Here is a 19985-nt window from a genome sequence, read left to right as displayed (position 1 = left end):
ATACATTTCTGGAAGCTGGCAAACAAGACACTAAAGAATTTTCTGAAAAAATACCAGAAGGAAGTTGTACCGTCAGAATCTACTCTAAGGAAAACATATTTAAATGTTTGCTATGAACAGACTTTGCAAAAGATTCATGACGAAGTTTGTGGGGAAAAGATTTGGATTTCGATAGATGAGACGACAGATGCTACAGGAAGATACCTAGCCAACGTCATCATTGCACCCATGGAAACATCCTTGTTATTTCTTCTGATTTTAGAAGAGCTAAAGGCTAATGGCTCATCAATAGCTCAGTTATTCACAAATTCGCTTGTTCTGATCTGGCCAGAAGGAGCACAACAAAATAGTGTCATCATGCTGCACCATACATGAAGAAAGCTGCGCGGGCATTGAAAGTGCTGTTCCGCAACATGATTCATATCACATGTTTAGTTCACGGCATACTGTACATAGAATCGCTGAAGAGATAAGAATGTTGTACCCTAAAGTAGACAAACTAAGGCCTGTGACAAACATCTTCACATTTCAGCTAAATGAATAAAACGCAAGCTCTAGCGTGACGTTGCCAAGTGGTAAAGGGATGTGGCTATGGGTAAGCAGATAAACTACAGCGCGATCAGGTGACACGGGATAGACGTGGATGTGTGCAAAATAAACGTGGCAATACCGCTGGTCTCTCATTTGCTAGCAGCATTTAAAGGGAATTTGCAGCGCCGCCTTCAAATGCCAAGATGTCACGCCGTTTAATTTCAAACACCAAAAAAATATTTCTGAAACCTCCTTCCCGATGTTGGATTTTTAAGGAAGTAGCGCCCGAGCTTCTTCTTCCTCCATACCCGATTATCACGAGGTGGGGGACCTGGATTTCAGCTGCAGTGTACTATCCAAACAACCTGGAAACGATCCGTGCTGTGATGAAACAATTTTCAGAAGAGGACCCTGCTTCAATTTCCGAGGTGAAAAAACTTTTGTGCTGTTCAGATCTCAGCAGTGATCTTGCATTCATTTCAGTGCATTATGGTAAGTTGCCAGAGACTAATACGAAACTAGAGAAAAGAGGTGAAACCCTTCCAACATCCTTACAGATCTTTCAGGAAACAGTTGACCAGCTAGGAAAAGTGCAGGGGGGAAAGGGACTGGCTGTTTATGAAAAGTGCAAACGTGTTGTGGCAGCTAACGAAGACTTTCAAAACATGTTTAAAATTCGTGATGTTCTTAACGGTGAAAAGTGTGCTGATCCTGAAATGAGTCCATCTACAATAGCTTCATTTACGTACGCCCCAGTTACTTTAGTTGAAGTGGAAAGATAATTTTCTATTGTAAAAACTGTTCCTTCTGCCAGGCGATTAAGTATGTTGTTGATAACTTAAAGAAGCATCTTGTAGTCATGTGCAACCAGCATACACTGTAAATAACATTTTGTACATATACTCATATAACAACAACACCAAAAAAATTCATGTAACGTTTAAGTATTAGAAAGTAACAACTTTTGTTTTTGCCTTTTAGTGCCTATTTGTCAAATTTTAAATGCCATTTTGCCTGTCTATTTTACACAAAATAAATGCCTAAACTTCTGGGCTCTAATTATTATAGATGTATTATTTTGGTCTCGTCCGGGGGGCACTCTCAGAGCTCCGTTGGGCAGTGCCATCCAAAAAACATGTCTGGAAGAAACTCTGCTTGGCACACGGCGTTCAAGGAAGAACGAGAGGTGTTCGAGGACAAACAACACTCAGGGATGCTGTCCACATCAAAAATTGAAAAAAATGTACCCTTCCGAAAGCTTTTTCAGACAAGGATAGGAGTTTAAGTCTCCAGGTGGTTGCGCAAAAGGTGGGATTAGCAAAAACGCGTTTTTTTTCAAGTGTTACCGAAAATTTGAACATGCAAGAAATTTGTGCAAAATTGGTACCGAAGATTTTGACGAACGATCAAATACAGTATCGTGAGCGAAAGTAGTATTGGCCTCACCTGAGGACACTTTTGGTCCCTGCCTAAGGACCCATGGTCCCTGGCTCGGGGTCAATGATCTAGGGGTACATAGGGCCATCCCCTCTAAATTTTGGCAGGGGTACCACGGCCCACCCCCTAAATTTTGTCAATGGTACCTAGGACCACCACCCTTAAATTTTGAAAATTGCCAAATTTAAAAATTTGGTATGGTAGCCTAGGACCATAGAATGTACCTCTATCAGTATTGGGGATCTAGTCGTTCCCTTTCATGGGTAAAAAATTGCCAAATATTCAAATTTCGGGTTTTTTTGACCTAATTTATCCCCTTTGATGAGGTGTTATTATCCTATATAGTTATATGGGCGTATACAGGGGTCCATTCCCTTTCATAAGATATGGGTATATTTGTGCACCCCTTTAAAAATTTGGGAGGGGTACATTGGCCCACCCCTTAAATTTTGGAAATTGTCCAATTTAAACATTTGGTATTATAGTACTGGACCCTAACATGTATTATGATAAATTTGGGTAGTCCACTTTGTTCTCTTTTAGGGGTACAAAATATAAACGTAAACAATACGTACCACGTGTTTGGTATTTTGGCCCAATTTATCCTCTTGGATGAGGTCCTATTACTTTATATGGTTATATGGTTATGTATAGGGGTCTATTCCCTATCATAAGACATAGGTACATTTGTGCACCCCTTTAAAAATTTGGGAGGGGTACCTTGGCCCACCCCTTAAATTTTAGAAATTGCCCATTTTACACATTTTGTATAATAGTATAGGACCTTAATATATATTACTATAAATCTGGGTGGTCCACCTCGTTCCCTTTCATTGGTACGAAATTGCCAAATTTTAGTACAACCACGTGTTTCGTTTTTGACCTAATTTATTCCCTTGGATGAGGTCCTATTACCTTATATGGTTATATGGTTATATATAGGGGCCCATTTCCTATTATAAGACATAGGTACATTTGTGCACCCCTTTAAATTTTTGGGAGGAGTAACTTGGCCCATCCCTTTAATTTTGGAAATTGCCCATTTTATATATTTGGTATTATAGTATAGGACCCTAATATAGATTACTATAAATTTAGGTGGTTCACCTCGTTCCCTTTCATGGGTACGAAATTGCCAAATTTTAGTACAACCACGTGTTTGGTTTTGGTTCAATTTATCCCCTTGGATGAGGTCCTATTACCTTATATGGTTATATGGTCATCTGGTCCAATTCCTATTATAATACATGGGTATGTTGATGCACCCCGGGAGGGGTACTTTGCCCCCCTTAAATTTTGGAAATTGCCCAATTTAAACATTTAGTATTATAGTATAGAACCCTAATATAGATCACTATAAATTTGGGTGGTCCACCTCGTTTCCTTTCATGGGTACGAAATTGCCAAATTTTAGTACAACCACGTGTTTGGTTTTGGTCCAATTTATCCCCTTGGATGAGGTCCTATTACCTTATATGGTTATATGATCATGTATAGGGTTCCATTCCATATCATAAACCATAGGTACATTGATGCACTCCTTTAAATTTTTGGGAGGGGTACCATGGCCAACCCCTTAAATTTTGGAAATTTTCCAATTTAAGCATTTGCTATCATAGTACATGACCTCGACATGTATCATGATAAATTTGGGTGGTCCACCTTGTTCCCTTTCATGGGTAAAAAATTGCCAAAATATAAACATAAGCAATATGTTGTACCACGTGTTTGGTTTTTGGCCCAATTTATCCCCTTGGATGAGGTCCTATTTTCTTATATGGTTATATGATCATGTATAGGGTTCCATTCCATATCAGAAACCATAGGTACATTGATGCACTACTTTAAATTTTTGGGAGGGGTACCATGGCCAACCTTTTAAATTTTGGAAATTTTCCAATTTAAGCATTTCCCAGACAGCATGTTTGCTTGCCGCAAGCTTGCCTATCGCTTTTATTTGATTTTATTTCGCTTTGGCTTATACGCAAAAGCTTATTTCTGCTTAGCGCAAGCCGTAGTGCGGACAACCCACGCTTCGCTTGCGAGACGCTTTTCTTTAGATTGAAGTAAAAAGCCAGCGCGCGTTCGATTTTCAGTTGTTCTCAAAATCCACGTGACGCTGACCTCCTTACTTTCGGCGATAAGGTAGTGTTCGCGTTGTTAGTGTCTTGTTAGCATTCAGCTTGAATAAAGGACAAACTTAATTATTTTTTTAATTGTTCCGTCTAGTACTCTAGTACTCTAGTCCCACGTACCTATAATATCGCTCTTTATTTCCTCATATTTCGGTAACTATGAGGCATAACGAATTGTAGTATTTATGTATAAAGCATAAATGTGAACATAGATGGCAGCAGATTTGGGCCTACTTATTTCGCGAAAGAATACAGAACTGTTGTATATATTTTAATATAAACTTAAAGTTTAACTTAAAGTTTACTATAAACTTTATCTGAACGTTGTGTTTAAGGTATAAACATTTTTCTGCGTTTTTATATAAAAAGGTAGAAATTTCAAGTACTCGCGGCTAATATAGCAACATGTTAGATATTTTCAAGAAGCTACGGCGCGTTGCGTGTCAGAAATAAACCGTAACAATTAAGCTTATTTTGATGTTTTGCAGAAGCGGATGGGAGACTTGGGTGTTTTCATGGTTGTGCATGTGCTTCAATAATTGGGGAGGTGAGGGGACAATATATTGTAGCATAGATTTAGTCAGACGGTTAAATTATACTGATTTCATACTGTTTTATGTAAATTCGCTTAGTGCAAGATTCCATATAACTTCTTTGGCGTGTGTTTCGCTTGCAATAAGCTTAATAAAGCTTGCCATTGATGAGAATACGCTTATACTTGGCTTGCGTTTGAGATAATTTGACTTGTGTTTAACTTGTGAAGACAAGCTTGCCCAAGCCTTGCCCAGATGTAACTAACTAGCTTGCCACAAGCTTAAAGCAAGCTAATTGGCTTGCATAGTATAGCTTGCGGCAAGCTAATTTACCTTGCAACAGCAAGTTTGTGGCAACTTGCAGCAAGTTTAAATTGCTGTCTGGGTTGCTATCATAGTACATGACCTCGACATGTATCATGATAAATTTGGGTGTTCCACCTTGTTCCCTTTCATGGGTAAAAAATTGCCAAAATATAAACATAAGCAATATGTTGTACCACGTGTTTGGTTTTTGGCCCAATTTATTCCCTTTGACGCGGTCTTATTACCGTATATGGTTATATGGTCATGTATATAGGTTCATTTCCTATCATAAGACGTGGGTACATTGATGCACCGTTTAAAAATTAAGAGGGGGTATCTTGGCTCATCCACTCAGTTTTAGAAATTGTTTAATATAAGCATTTGGCAAACAAAAATTTTCAAACAAAAATTTTCAAACTAAAAATTTCAAACGAAAAAATTTCAAACAAAAAATTTTGAAAAAAAAAATTCAAAAAATTTCAAACAAAAATTTTCAAACTAAAAATATCAAACGAAAAAATGTCAAACCAAAGTTTTAAACAAAAAATTTTCAATCAAAAATTTCAAAAACTTTTTAAATGCTAAACAAAACAAAACAATGCAGCAAAGATTTGAAAATCATCAACCAATCAGATTGCACAAAAGATAGTGATCAGCCAATCAGATTGCACGAAAGATAGTGATCAATCAATCAAATTGCATCAACAATAACTTTGCCAGTGTCAGACTAAATTTCAGTGTTGTAGCACGTATTCCCTTAAGACTAGGAGTCATAAGATTCAATAAGGTTAGCTATCAGATTTCCAAAGTTCAAGGTCAAATCAATCACCACAAATGATCTTAGACTATGAGCTGTGACTAAAGTTCAAAGTATTGTTTCAAATTTCGCACCTTATGTTAAAGTTCTGTTTATCACAATTCCCAAATTTAAAGAATACTTCTCTCGATATACCTAAGTCTTAGAATTAATCATATCATTATATGTTCAATAAGGTCAATAATGTCCGTCAATTGTTTACCTTAGTAGAACCAACTGTTTTCTACAAGTGTGTACTCAAACTTAAGAAGTACCACAACAAAGGAAATGAATCCCTGTGCACTACTTCATCAAGGTCAATCACGTGGTACATCGTATTGCTTACGTTTATATTTGGTCCATAGGCTGGAATAATCAAAACCAATGACGCAATTTCATTTGACAATTCTCAAATTATCCTACAAAGTTTAAATGTACCAATGTCCTGGACTTCTAATCCCATCAAAGGTCAATAACTGATCACGTGATCATACTAATATTTGACAATGATTTACCCAATGAATGAGATACTATCCAATCTTAAGAACAATTACCAATTATTGATATGACAATAAGAAATGTACCCCCTCCCAAAATTTAAGATTGGTACACAAATACACCTGTGTCTTATGAAAAAGTAATAAATCATGTACTTATTCAATAATAAAGCCGTATCAAAAAAATTGGTCAATAAACTTTAAATTTTGAATAGTTGGCAATAAGAGGAACACCAACATCTACAATGGGTCCTAGAAAACCTTTACCGAATTTTGTTATTTGATAATTCCCAAATTTAAAAGGGAACATAAACATATAAAAGTAATAAACCCATTACATACCCATATAACGTGCTAAATACTTATCAAAGGGGTCAATAACCTCCGAAATTTGATTTTTGGCAGTTCTTTACCCATGAAAGGGAACGATGTGGACCATCCAAATTTATAGTGGTACATATTGAAGACCTGTACTATGATACCAAATGCTTATATTAAACAATTTCTAAAACTGAGTGGATGAGCCAAGATACCCCCTCCCAATTTTTAAACGGTGCATCAATGTACCCACGTCTTACGATAGGAAATGAACCTATATACATGACCATATAACCATATACGGTAATAAGACCGCGTCAAAGGGAATAAATTGGGCCAAAAACCAAACACGTGGTACAACATATTGCTTATGTTTATTTTTTGGCATTTTTTTACCCATGAAAGTTAACAAGGTGGACCACCCAAATTTATCATGATACATGTCGAGGTCATGTACTATGATAGCAAATGCTTAAATTGGAAAATTTCCAAAATTTAAAAGGTTGGCCATGGTACCCCTCCCAAAAATGTTCCTATGGTTTATGATATGGAATGGAACCCTATACATGATCATATAACCATATAAGGTAATAGGACCTCATCCAAGGGGATAAATTGGGCCAAAACCAAACACGTGGTTGTACTAAAATTTGGCAATTTTGTACGCATGAAAGGAAACGAGGTGGACCACCCAAATTTATAGTGATCTATATTAGGGTTCTACACTATAATACCAAATGTTTAAATTGGGCAATTTCCGAAATTTAAGGGGGGGCAAAGTACCCCTCCCGGGGTGCATCAATATACCCATGTATTATAATAGGAAATGGACCAGATGACCATATAACCATATAAGGTAATAGGACCTCATCCAAGGGGATAAATTGAACCAAAACCAAACACGTGGTTGTACTAAAATTTGGCAATTTCGTACCCATGAAAGGGAACGAGGTGAACCACTTAAATTTATAGTAATCTATATTAGGGTCCTATACTATAATACCAAATATATAAAATGGGCAATTTCCAAAACTAAAGGGATGGGCCAAGTTACCCCTCCCAAAAATTTAAAGGGGTGCACAAATGTACCTATGTCTTATAATAGGAAATGACCCCTATATATAACCATATAACCATATAAGGTAATAGGACCTCATCCAAGGGAATAAATTAGGTCAAAAACGAAACACGTAGTTGTACTAAAATTTGGCAATTTCGTACCCATGAAAGGGAGCGAGGTGGACCACCCAGATTTATAGTAATATATATTAGGGTCCTATACTATTATACCAAATGTGTAAAATGGACAATTTCCAAAATTTAAGGGGGTGGTCCTAGGTACCCCTGCCAAAATTTAGGGTGTGGGCCATGGTACCAATGCCAAAATTTAGAGGGGGTGGTCCTATGTACCCCTAGGTCATTGACCCCGGGCCAGGGACCATGGGTCCTGAGGCAGGGACCCAGGGGCCAAAAGTGTCCTCAGGTGAGGCCAATACTACTGCGAATTTCTTCCGAAATTCTGGAACGTGTGGAGAGTAAACGGTGCAGTGCCCTAGGAGCGTAGTAGGTAGGGCGCCTAAAAGTACAAAATATGTATTGAGAGGACGCCGAATTTCGTGTTTTCCCCGCGTGAAAAATCCATAGTAGTGTGCCTGAGTATCCTTTTTGCATTAAGTACTTCTACATTCTTAGGCATGTTACAGGTAAAATTTCTCTACACTTTAATTACTAATATAAAGGTAACCAAGAAAGTTCTGTTGCTTTTGTGGAGGTCTGTGTTCCATTTACCTCATGTCGTGAGTTGAATGCGAATGGAGATAAGGCGAAGGTCAGTTGTTGGTGTGGGTATATCGAATATACTACCTGGATGTGGCAGTTTAGTTACACCGTGAACTTACGTAAGGACAGAGTGAACATGGGACCTCCACAGAGCGTCATAAGGACGTTTATGCTCTACGAGTTCAAACTGGGGTCAAACGCCGCTGCAGCAGGGCTGAAGATATACCAGGCCTTTGGTGAGAGTTTCATGACTATGCGGACAGTGCAGCGGTGGTTTGTATAAGGAAGGAGCCATTTCTGGACAAGGTGTTGACATATGATGAGAAGTGGGGCCTGTACGAAGCTCCACGGTGCAGTCATCATTGGTTAGCATCCCATGAGTCGGTTCCAAAACAGCCGAAACCAGCAGTGCACCAGAAAAAGGTCCTCCTGTGTGTTTGGTGGACTGCTCGGGGCATTGTAAATTGGGAACTGCTACTGCTGGTCAGAGCATCAATGCAACTGTGTACTGTCAGTTTAGCCGTGTTCAAGAAAAACTCAAAATTCTGGAGTCAGAACTTCTGAATCGCAAAGGGGTCCTCCTGTAACAGGATAACGCTAAGCCCCACGTGGCTAAGATAACCCGGGACACCGTTCTACGAATTGGATGGGAAACACTATTGCATCCGCCATACTTCCCTGACATTGCACCGTCCGATTATCACCTGTTTCATTCATTGGACAATCACCTTAGAGGACGTCGGTTCAAATTTCTAGTAGAGATGCAAAATGCACTTGATGCGGTACCTTCTTCGCTTTACGGCCCACCAAGTTCTACCGCGATGGAATCCATGGCCGTCGAGAATGTTGGCAGAAGGTCGTCGATGCTAATGGGAACTATTTTTGATCTTCCGGATACGTTTCAGGTGACATACAGAAGTTTCTTGGTTACCTTTATAAATTCCTCTTTTAAAATAACATTTCACATTTCTTCCGTAAATTTTAGAAATTTGAGTTGAGTTGATTTTGAGTTTTTACGTCACTTTCAGCAGCAAGCCTATATGAGACGGGACCTACAAATTAACGTGGAATCCAAACCACATGAGCTCCCCCGGGAATCGAATCCAGGTCTTCCACGCCAAAGGCGCGTACGCTAACCGCTTAGCCACGAAGAAGCTCTTTTTACAAATTTGTGGACACCGAAAGTAAGACAATATTTAAATATAAAGTATTCTATATTCCTCTATTCTTGTATTCAGTGACAGTATTTCTGTATATTTAAATAATAAAAAAAGAAGTATGTTGTAATTTGCCGTAGCAATTAAATAACTTTTTCCCGCTAAATGTTAGTAATATTGTAGAATTTATATCTATTTAAGATCTTTAACGATAAGTCTCTCATATATTATTTTTGAAAATCTTCCTTCCAATACAATCTAACTCCATGTTGATTACGCTATGAAGCTAATATAGTATATAGAACCGATATAGCTGGTAATAAAAATACATGTTCCATATATAATATTGGAACCTGTATTTTTGTTACCATATGTTAACGCTCTATTCTGTCATTAATCCCTTCTATGGTCGATGTTGCTAATTAATCCTTTGCAGATGACTTAGTGTCTCCGAGATGACGTAAAGGAAGCATTGGATGGGAGGCCTTCAAAGCTCTCTCTGTCTCTTATTCGTGGTCTTCAGTTTTATATAAAAGTAACTATAATGGTGCTGCAAGGAATTAAAAATTTCTGTTTCGTTCTTTTTCTGATTCATCTCTCAATCATAAAAGCTTTTCCATATTATGGAACAGGTGAGTAAGGATATTATTTTACTGAAGACTTAAGTATAGCTTCAGATCTTTTTAAGGTAAATTTATCGGGGATGTATGCACAGAAATTATCTTTGAGTTCAACTCCTCTCTCTTTCCGAATTCTTCCATAAAATAATCTTGCATAGAATGGAGCAGAAAAGACTCGTTTTCCAATGCTAGTAGACATTTAAATTCATCTCCTCCTTGACACAAAAGTTTGCTCATATAATGGGTTTTAAACAAGCTTTCTTTTACACATAACCAAATAAATAATGTCAACGTAAAGTGACTCTTATTTTTAAAAAAACCTAGCAAATGCCAAAGAAAGTTATCTTTTCATTCTGTGTATTTAAATTAAAAATGAAGTATGTCGTAATTTGCTCTAGCAATGAAATAATATTTATCCATTAGAAAAGGGCTTATTTAGAAGTATAATTAAGTTCTGGTACTTCACAAATAATTACAGGCACTTGCTAAAATAATGTAATTGCCTACTAGAAGCATTTTTTTTAGATATTTACCTATTTTTATACTTTATTTACATTTCTATTTACTTTATTTCATATTATTTTTTTTTCAAATATTAATGTGTAAGTATGTTTCACGTTTCAAACAACATAGGACAAAATTAGCTGGAGTTCAGAGACACTTTTCAGCACTGCCGCTATATGAGACGTAATTAAGTTCAAATTTCAAAGCTTTCTCATTGTGAAACGAAGCCTTTACCCTGTGCACCAAAAGTTGTATGGTAGCCACTTGACTAGTGGGAAGGGTTGCACAAGGCGCCACAATTCATCATAATAAATATATTCGTTCAAAAACTTCTAAATTGGGTTGAACCTATTTCCTTATTCATAGTGATTCCAATTAGAAGGAATAGCGATTTTTTAATATTTAAAGGAAACGTGAATGTCTTTAGTTCAAAAGGAGCTAAAAGACAAATGTAAAAATGTTATATATTAACAAGAAAAAATATTTATATTCACCATACGATCGTACGGTAAACGCCATATTTCAACGTTGCTATGAACTTAAAGGAAAGAGATTCGCACTTAGATTCTTTAGATACGAATTCCCGCTCGCGCACACAGCAGACTAGGGTGAGCAAATGTTCCGTTTCTAACGGAATTGTCCCGTTTTTTTCAGAAAGTTGTCCAGTTTCCCGAGTAAAACGCAAACGAGACGCGAAATGTCTTTTTTTAAAGCGTCTCGATTTCGTCTCGTACGTACATAGTTGAGTTGATTTTGAATTTAACCTTTCTTGCAGTAACAAGGTTATATGAGACGTGGACCTACTGATTAACGTGGAATCCGAATCACATGCGCTCCCACCGGGAAACGTACCCGGGTCTTCCACGCCCAAGGCGTGTAGGTTAACCACTTAGCCACGACGGAGCTCTAGTAATTACATAGTATACTAGTAAAATACTGTATGGACTTCGACAGTGTTTTCAACGAAAGACCAATCCTTTTACAAGATATTCACTCATCAAAAAATATAAATTCAAGAGACAATCGATTCTGTTAAATGTCAAAATAGAATACATCGGAACAAGTTTAAATAAATTATAATTTCGATTTTGAAAAATTAAACACTTCTTCGTCATTGACATGAATAACTAAACAGTGACTATAACTAGGTGGACCTTCAAATTATGCTAGTTTGACTAGTGTTCCATTTTTTGATTTTCTAAATCTGGCCACCCTAACATAGAAAAATAATAGAACAAAAAGTGTATTTACCAAAAATTAAAACAACTTCTGTAGAATTAATGCATTCATGTAGGGGAGAGAGGGGGACATTGGTACGATTTTTAGTTACCCGAGATTTTAGAAGATATCGTCAGCTTGAGAAATGATTGTTTTTCCTACTTAAACTGTTACTCTTTAGCTACATTTACAATGTATCGTGGCGGACATAAATCATTGATCAGGTAATGGTGACTGCTTTGAAACAAATGCAGAGTATGAGAATTAAATCAGTCATATCTGTGGTTCATGTAAAAAGTATTCTACTGTATGTTTTAAGGAAAATAACTGTAATAAAAATAACTGAATATCACTCAACACTAAGGCAAATAATAAACTAATTTATAGTATATGCAGAGGTAATTATAAAAGGTTTGCTACAAAAATACCTGCAAATACCATAATTCAATGAGGTCTGAATTACAAAGTAACAAAAAGCCTATAAGATTCAGTCTACAGAGCAATTGTTACTTAAAGAATGGACATACACTATTTCGAGAATCGATACAAGACGAGAAATGTTTACGATACTTTTCGTCTCGTCTCGATTCTCATCTCCAAAGCGAGGCGACAATTTGAGTTAGCTTTGTCCCGTCTCGAATGTAAAATGTTAATTCTCAATTTTTTTGTTTGTTTGTTTTAGAAACGAGATGAAAAATTCCTCTTCTCGTGGGCAACATTAAGCCAAACCGAAATATCCTTTCCAAATGTCACGTTTCTGCTTGTAATGGTATAACCTGAGCGATAATTATCTCCTAGCTTTTAATCTTCTACGAGATAATAATAATTATTATTAGTTTATTATTATTACTATTATTATTCCTGAAGATTTGATAGTTCAAGTATTGAAACATCCGAGTATTCAAATATCTGAATATAATAAAACGTGTATCATCGTCGATCAATCACAATCAAAAATCCTAAAGTTAAAAAAAATGCCCGATATGGATTCGAACCACGAACCTCCAGATTACTAATTACTAATGGGACCCAGGAACTTACTCCGTTGTCCATAGCACCTACAATAATTGTTTGTGCATGAACATATCTTTGTTATGTTTATCGAATAGACTAGGTTCGGAAGTCCGGATGACAGGTTCATGTCCCTTCCTTGTGAGAACATGATAGTTAACTTTTGCGAATAATGTACTTTCGCTCATAATTGTACTAGTAAAACAAGAGTAGAAAACTGAGTTTTCATAATTAGAGTAGATTTTAGGTTGTTATTTAGTAGCAACTGAATATAGGAAATATACAATGTTAAGCAAATTTATGATGTAATATATTTTCTCTGAACTGTTACATGACAGTCTCGTGTTAGGAGAACTAAATAACTTGAAGAGCTTATAATGAGTGCGGAGAAAGGGGGACTCAGAATTATATATATATATATATATATATATATATATATATATATATATATATATATATATATATATATATATATATATAAGTATTATAACAAGGTCTTCTAAAATATTCTTCCAATTTTCAGTTAACCCAATGCGGGACGAGTATAGACACTATTAAAAATGTCGAATGCAAGCATAACTAAAATTGTTATGCGTAAATTTAGTACAGTAGAAAAATTCTGGGGAAGCCCAGTTTTGCTTTTAGTGGGAGGGGCCGTCCCTCCCTGACCCCCTCTAGTTCCGCCTATGGTAGTAGAAACTATCTTATACTGTATTTAATTTGATTATTAACGTTAGTTTGAGGCTGTTAAAATGCCCAATTTCACTCTAATGGGAAAACAGACTGGAGTCTCCAGCAGTGCCGGACTAGCCAAATTGAGGGCCCTTGGCATGAGTCCCTAAAGACCCCATCTATCTATCTATCTATCTATCTATCTATCTAGATAGATAGATAGATAGATAGATAGATAGATAGATAGATAGATAGATAGATAGATAGATAGATAGATAGATAGATAATACTTAACAAACCAGTTGCAAAACATAAGTAACAAAATCATATTTCCTGTACTGAATAAATATGTAGTGCAAAACAGATCGCAAAAAAGTTACAACAATACTGACACAATCAAAGGTAATCATGAAGTTACTGATGTGACCAAAGGCGCCCAAGAAGACTTCCTTCGGAAAGACGAACTTTGGCTTCCGCAACCTCTTTGGTAGGAAGACTCAAGAAAACATTTGCGACCGCAAAAATTCGACCAAGGTCTACAGGTCCTGTTTTTCGTGATCCCTGCGGGGCGCTCGGTGCTCGAGCACTTGACGATTCCCAAGTAGCCAACGTGGTCAGTCCGGCACTGGTCTCCAGTCACGACTGAAGCAGTGTGTTATTGAACAGGTTCGTGTGAAAATTCACCATCCAGAAAACAATTTTCACTGATTTTTCTTTACAATTTCAAAGTGGATCATTCTGCACGTCTAGCTACGAAAAACATAGAGTCAGGAGTGGTGAATGAACACACCATATGCAGTTGATATGTGAAATAATTGTACTGGTGACAACTTTTATAAAATGAGCCCCACTTCTACATATTAACAGTATCTTCTGATGAGCTCCACTGGTTACGTGTTTCTGAAGGTGGGAAATTGCTTGTAAATACGATGGATAGATTTATGTAGCATAATCTTTTCCCAATATTAATTTCTTTCGAGGAAAAAGAAAAAAACAATTTGTTATGAAATTTAGAATAAAATAACAGAAAATTATTAAAAATAAGTCTTTATTACAGAAATGTAAAAAAAATATTTACATAACTTTTTTCAGAAAATAAGTAATTTAATGTGAAATAAAATTTGTAATGTACACTTGCAGACTCTTAATTGAGATAATAAACTTTCTTTTGGGTTTGTACGTGTTTGAAAAAAATATTTTTACATAAAAATTATCACTTCTTTCTTAACATTATTCGAATTCTTAGACAGTTTTAATTGCTGCTCCCTAACGTTAACATTTCGAATATCGAGAAGGAAAAATGTGATCAAGAGATGTCACTGGCGCGAATCCCGGGGGACGAGGGGGACATGTCCCCCCAATCTTGGACCTGGGGTGACTGTCCCCCAATAATCTGACTTAAAAAGTGCATTTTTTTTTTTTTTTTGAATAAGTGTGATGATTTGTGTCTGACTGTCACAAAGGAATGTAAGATGAAATTGATTTCTCTTGGCTTTTCCATTTTTTAAAAAAGAATTATATTCTGTAGTATTTCAGACTGAACTTCGTGCTGTAGTGCGTTTAGAAGTCTCATCAATATGTATTAATTCAACTTCCGCTACTTGGGCACAAATTACAATAAATGCCAGAGGAGGATATGCCCCTCTCCTCATGCTGGAAAGTTGTCTCAGCTGCAGGTACGGGCACAAATTCCGGGGAAATGGTGAGACATGTTCCCCCCAACGTTGGAACTGGAAGTTCTCCCAATAATCCGATTTGAAAAGTGCTTTTTGCAGATAAGTGTGATGATTTGTGTCCGACTGCCACAAAGGAAAGTGAGATGAAATTTGTTTCTCTTAGCTTTTCCATTTTTAATGAAAATGAAGGCGTGCGACTGTGCGTGATGTAACCTGGTATGAAATCTTATCTCCTCCTCTCGCCTAGGCCCTAGCACACGAAGCGTATATAGCCAATCCAATGTCAGTAGAACCCATCTTTTCAGTAAATGCGCATTTAATCTATTTGTAGTATCAACCTAGGTATCTACTCATGCTTCGTAAGCTAACTAACTTTATAGCCTATGGAAACCGGAATTCAATGCCGCGTTCACAAAAGCTCTCCACTGACTTCTATCCTTAGCCAACTGGATCCAGTTTCTACTTTGTATTCCTATTTTTGCGAGATCCATCTTAATATTGTCTTCCCATCTGCGCCTAGGTCTCCCTAATGGTCGTTTTCCGATTGGTCTTACCGCTAACACTTTGAAAGCGTTCCTACTTTCTTCCATCCTGGCTATATGTCCTGCCCATCTAAGTCTCCTAGACTTGATGACCCTAACAATGTTTGATAAGCCGTATAATTTACGTAGTTCCTCCCTATGAAGTTTCCGCCATTCCCCATTCCCGTTTCTCTTGGGTCCGAATATTCGTCTGAGCATCTTCTTGTCAAATACTTTCAGTCCATGTTCTTCCCTCAGAGTAAGCGACCATGTTTCGCAACCATACAGAACAACAGGTATGATTATCGTTTTATATATTTTAAGCTTCAAATTCTAGAATTCGCGACGACAAGAGATTTTGAACTGAATAATAACACGACTTTCCTGTTTTTAGTGGGCATTTAATTTCTTCGTAATAGAATTTTCGTCTGTTAATATTGATTCTAGATATTTGAAAGTATCCACTCTATCAAAAGTATTATTTAATATTTTAACGCATTCATAATTTGCCGTATTACCATCCTCACGCACTTCCATGTATTTAGTTTTCTCTGCATTTACTTCTAAACCCTTGTCCCTGCATAACCTGGTGAACACCGTTCAGCTCTAAGCCCTGCTTGCTATCTTTGGTTTTCCTTATAGCGTATTTCCTTATAGCGTATAGGCGTAAGTTGAATAATAATGGCGACAACGCATCTCCTTGTTTCAGGCCATTCTCGACGTGAAAGATCGTGGCCAAAAATTTTCCTTCCCGTACCTTACTTTGGGATTCATTTAAATAAGTCTTAATTGATCTAATTAGCTTTTTCGGTATTCCAAATTCTGTAAGAACGTTGTACAATGTTTCTCTCCCAACCGAGTCGTAAGCCTTTTTAAAATCAATAAATAGTTGATGTACCGGGCTACTGTATTCCCACTTCTTTTCGAGTATTTGGCAAATGGTAAATATTTGGTCGATAGTTGATTGATTTCGTCTAAATCCACACTGATAATCTCCAATAATTTCATCTGTGTATGGGGTCAATCTTGCTAATAGAATGTTTGAAAGGATTTTATAGGATCTTGACAGAAGAGAGATGCCTCGATAATTATTACAGTCAGTTTTGTCGCCTTGCCCGTGGATTGCAACAATGATTGATTCTTTCCACTCTTGTGGCAATTCTTCCTTGTTGTAGATAAGGAGAATGAGTTTGTGTATCTTGTTCCACAATTTTTCGCTTCCAGCTAAAATTAACCCAGCCGGAATTTCGTTTACACCCGCAGATTTGTGTTTCTTTAGTTTCTTTATAGCGATTTCTACTTCTATTCAGTTGGGTTCTGGAATATACGGTTCTGCGGTGAGTATCTTCCTTTCTCCACGTACATTAGTTTTTGACTGCGAGTTAAGCAAATCATCAAAGAAATCTTTCCATCTATTTAAAATGCTATCTGTATCAGTGATAACTGTTCCATCAGCTTTCTTTAATATAAGCACGACGTTGATAGACTTCCTTAAATTCGTTGATCCCTTTATGCATGTCCCGAATGTTTTTATTTTTACTATTATCTTCAAGTACCTACATTTTAGCTTTCAAAAAATCGCGTTTCTTTGTTCTAAAAGTTTTGAAAGTTTCCCGCCTGATGTTTACGAAATTTTGTGTAGTTATTTCATTCGGATTTTATAGCCAACGTAATTTTGCTGTTTTCTTTTCTCTGCTAGTTCGAATCATAGTTTGTTACTACGTATCTCCGCGTGTCCCAATTTTTCTTTTGAGAGAGGATGTTTCGTAAGCAAAGAAAAGAATTCAATTGCTGGAATATTTTACTCCATATTCTTAAGGTTACATCTGTTAACTAAGGAGTATATGACATGCATTAGATTTCTGTAACGATTCCTGTAATGTTATTGAGATTATCATCATTTTGCTCAAACAGTATTGTTGCGTCATACATAATTGATATTCTTTCTTCGTAGTTTTAGGGAAGTCATTATTTATATTATTATAAAACAATTTTAACGTGGATCTTTGTGGATGCCTAATTAGAAACATACCAATTATAAATATGCATGTATTCAGATTTCAGAATGTGTTCACGGCAGTGATTGGTAATACTGATATGTACTACTACTTCATCTACATCGCCTAATATACTGTATACTCTAGAACAGTTGATCCGATTAATCTACCGTAATATGAGTTTCCTCTCCCTTCTCGAGAATAAGGTATATTTAGGATTTTGTTTCGAGGGGCTATGCCCAACACAAGGAAGGAAGTGGGCAATTGCCCTTCTGAGTTTGAGAATTAAATATATTTTAATTTATGCATAAAGTGAAGTTACAATGGCAAGAATTGCAGACCGATAAATCCTATATGATATGATACAAAAATTTAGAAGTGAATCTAACCCTTTATTCTATTCATACAAGAAAAAGGAAGCATTCTCTTGGCCTTCCTAATTTCCCGGGCTAATTCCCCCCGTTTTGATTTTCTTTAATTCAAATATTTCCTTCTTTTAAAAATAACTAAACGATATAATTTTTCCTTTGTTATAATAACTAAAGTCCTATCATGTTGATATCCGCGCAAGTTGGTGTGGAACACTAATTTCTCTTATCAACTCCTCTTAGTTTTGGTGTTACTGATGACGGCGACTTGAATGACAACTGACAACGGTCGATAAAGTATGATAAGCGAAATGAAAGAAAGTAATGTCAAGAAAAAGGAACAGAAGAGTAGAAAGAACGAAAGAAAGAACAAAAGGACGCAGTTCTTACATGGAATGAAATTTGACAAATACAGTATTATTTCTGAACAAAGTCAATGGAAAGTCAATGACATTCTTAGAAATGGTACGAAGGATTATTGTTGTATGTGGAACGCGAAAAACTAACAAATTTATTTCGGGGGGGGGGGGGCCTTGAGCGCGATAGCTTTCTAAATACGCCACTGAAGACAATTCTATTCCCCTGATGCTTCACAGCATTGTTTTTCAACTTCATAAATATTTTGAACATCGCTTATATATGTACAGTGCGCGCGGAAAGTATTGATGCGACACAAGTGAAACTAGAACCACAAATAAAAAGACGCCTAACACAACACAAAATAAAATTTGGTCAGTATTTTGTTAACCTTCTTTCCTCTTGCATGCTTTCAGTCATTCTGGAAGATTCAAGACGACATTTTGGCGGGTAACAAGTGGTAAATTTTCCAAAACCTCCTTGGTGGCAGCTACCAGTAGAGACAATGTAGAGATGTCCATACCCTGTAAACGTCACTTTATGATATACCATAGCTTTTCTGTGGGGTTTTAGTATGGACTTTGCCCTCGGAAATCTTCATAAAACGTTTCTCAAGCATCTTTAAGCCAAGATACCACACTTTTGGCTGTATGACAAGGAGCTTCATCTTGCATAAAAAGGACGCTTCACAAAGGACGATTCCAATGCATCGTTTAAGAGCTCAAAATAGACAAACTGATTCATAGTCTGCTTTCTAGGGTGGATAACTAATTCTCCTACATCACCATAACTAAAGGAACAACAGACCATGATACTGGCATGGTTTTTACAGATGGAAAAATGCACTGAAGAAAGGTGTGATCAGCACTATGAGGACAGTACATTCGTTGGCAACCAGTGCCATGAACAAAAAACGTGGCTTCATCAATGTACAACACTTTTTTTCAGTCATTAACAGTCCAGGTACCATATTTATTACAGAAAGCCAGTCTTTTCTTATGATGATTCTCTGCAAGAAGGGGTTTTCGGCGAGCTCTGTAACTTCGTCGTCCTAAGTCGTCATGAATTTTCTACTGCATTGTCCAAAGGGACGCATTCCCAACCAATGCAGGATTGTTTTCATTTAATTCATTAGCTGTTAAAGAAGGTTGCTTCTTCAGCTGCCTTTTATGATCTTTAGCGTTCTTTGAGACAGTTTCCTAGGTCTATAAAACTTTGGTCTTGGACGGGGCATTTTGACTTCTTCTTAGTCCTTAAAGCGTTTCACCGAACGTTATACTTTTCTCAGCTTCAAAGTCCTTTACCTAGAAATATCTTTGGATTTTTTTTACCAGCATTAAACAGGGCAATCACCACATCACTTTCATCAGGCTTCAACGCGTAGTAAGGCATCTTGTCACAAAGAAATGAGATCACAACACACACATTGCAGCAACAAAATTACACGAAATACCAAGAGTACGTGCACGTCAAATAATCCCATCGACCCACCAGAGCAAGTTGAAAGTTGTCACTACACAGAAAGAAACATTTCAGGTGGGTCTTTCCTGCC

General features: G+C 36.8%; 1 protein-coding gene across 2 annotated transcripts in view; it reads left to right on the top strand.

Annotated features, from left to right (window-relative positions):
• The first annotated feature begins 9918 nt into the window (after positions 1–9918).
• LOC145666693 (uncharacterized) overlaps positions 9919–19985 on the top strand; it is a 30636-nt gene continuing 20569 nt past the window's right edge. Inside the window, exon 1 of one of the 2 annotated variants that reach the window (XM_081734185.1) lies at positions 9919–10121. In XM_081734185.1, the coding sequence (XP_081590311.1) occupies positions 10034–10121 (88 nt within the window). In that variant the 5' untranslated portion in view covers positions 9919–10033. The remainder of the gene's footprint in view (positions 10122–19985) is intronic. The other variant, XM_081734186.1, reaches the window with a different exon arrangement.

Source organism: Thermobia domestica, chromosome 12 (genome assembly GCF_964235325.1).
Source record: "Thermobia domestica chromosome 12, izTheDome1.hap1.1, whole genome shotgun sequence".
NCBI lineage: Eukaryota > Metazoa > Arthropoda > Insecta > Zygentoma > Lepismatidae > Thermobia > Thermobia domestica.
Note: the sequence above shows the minus strand (reverse complement) of the source record. Positions and strands in the feature narration are given on the sequence as shown.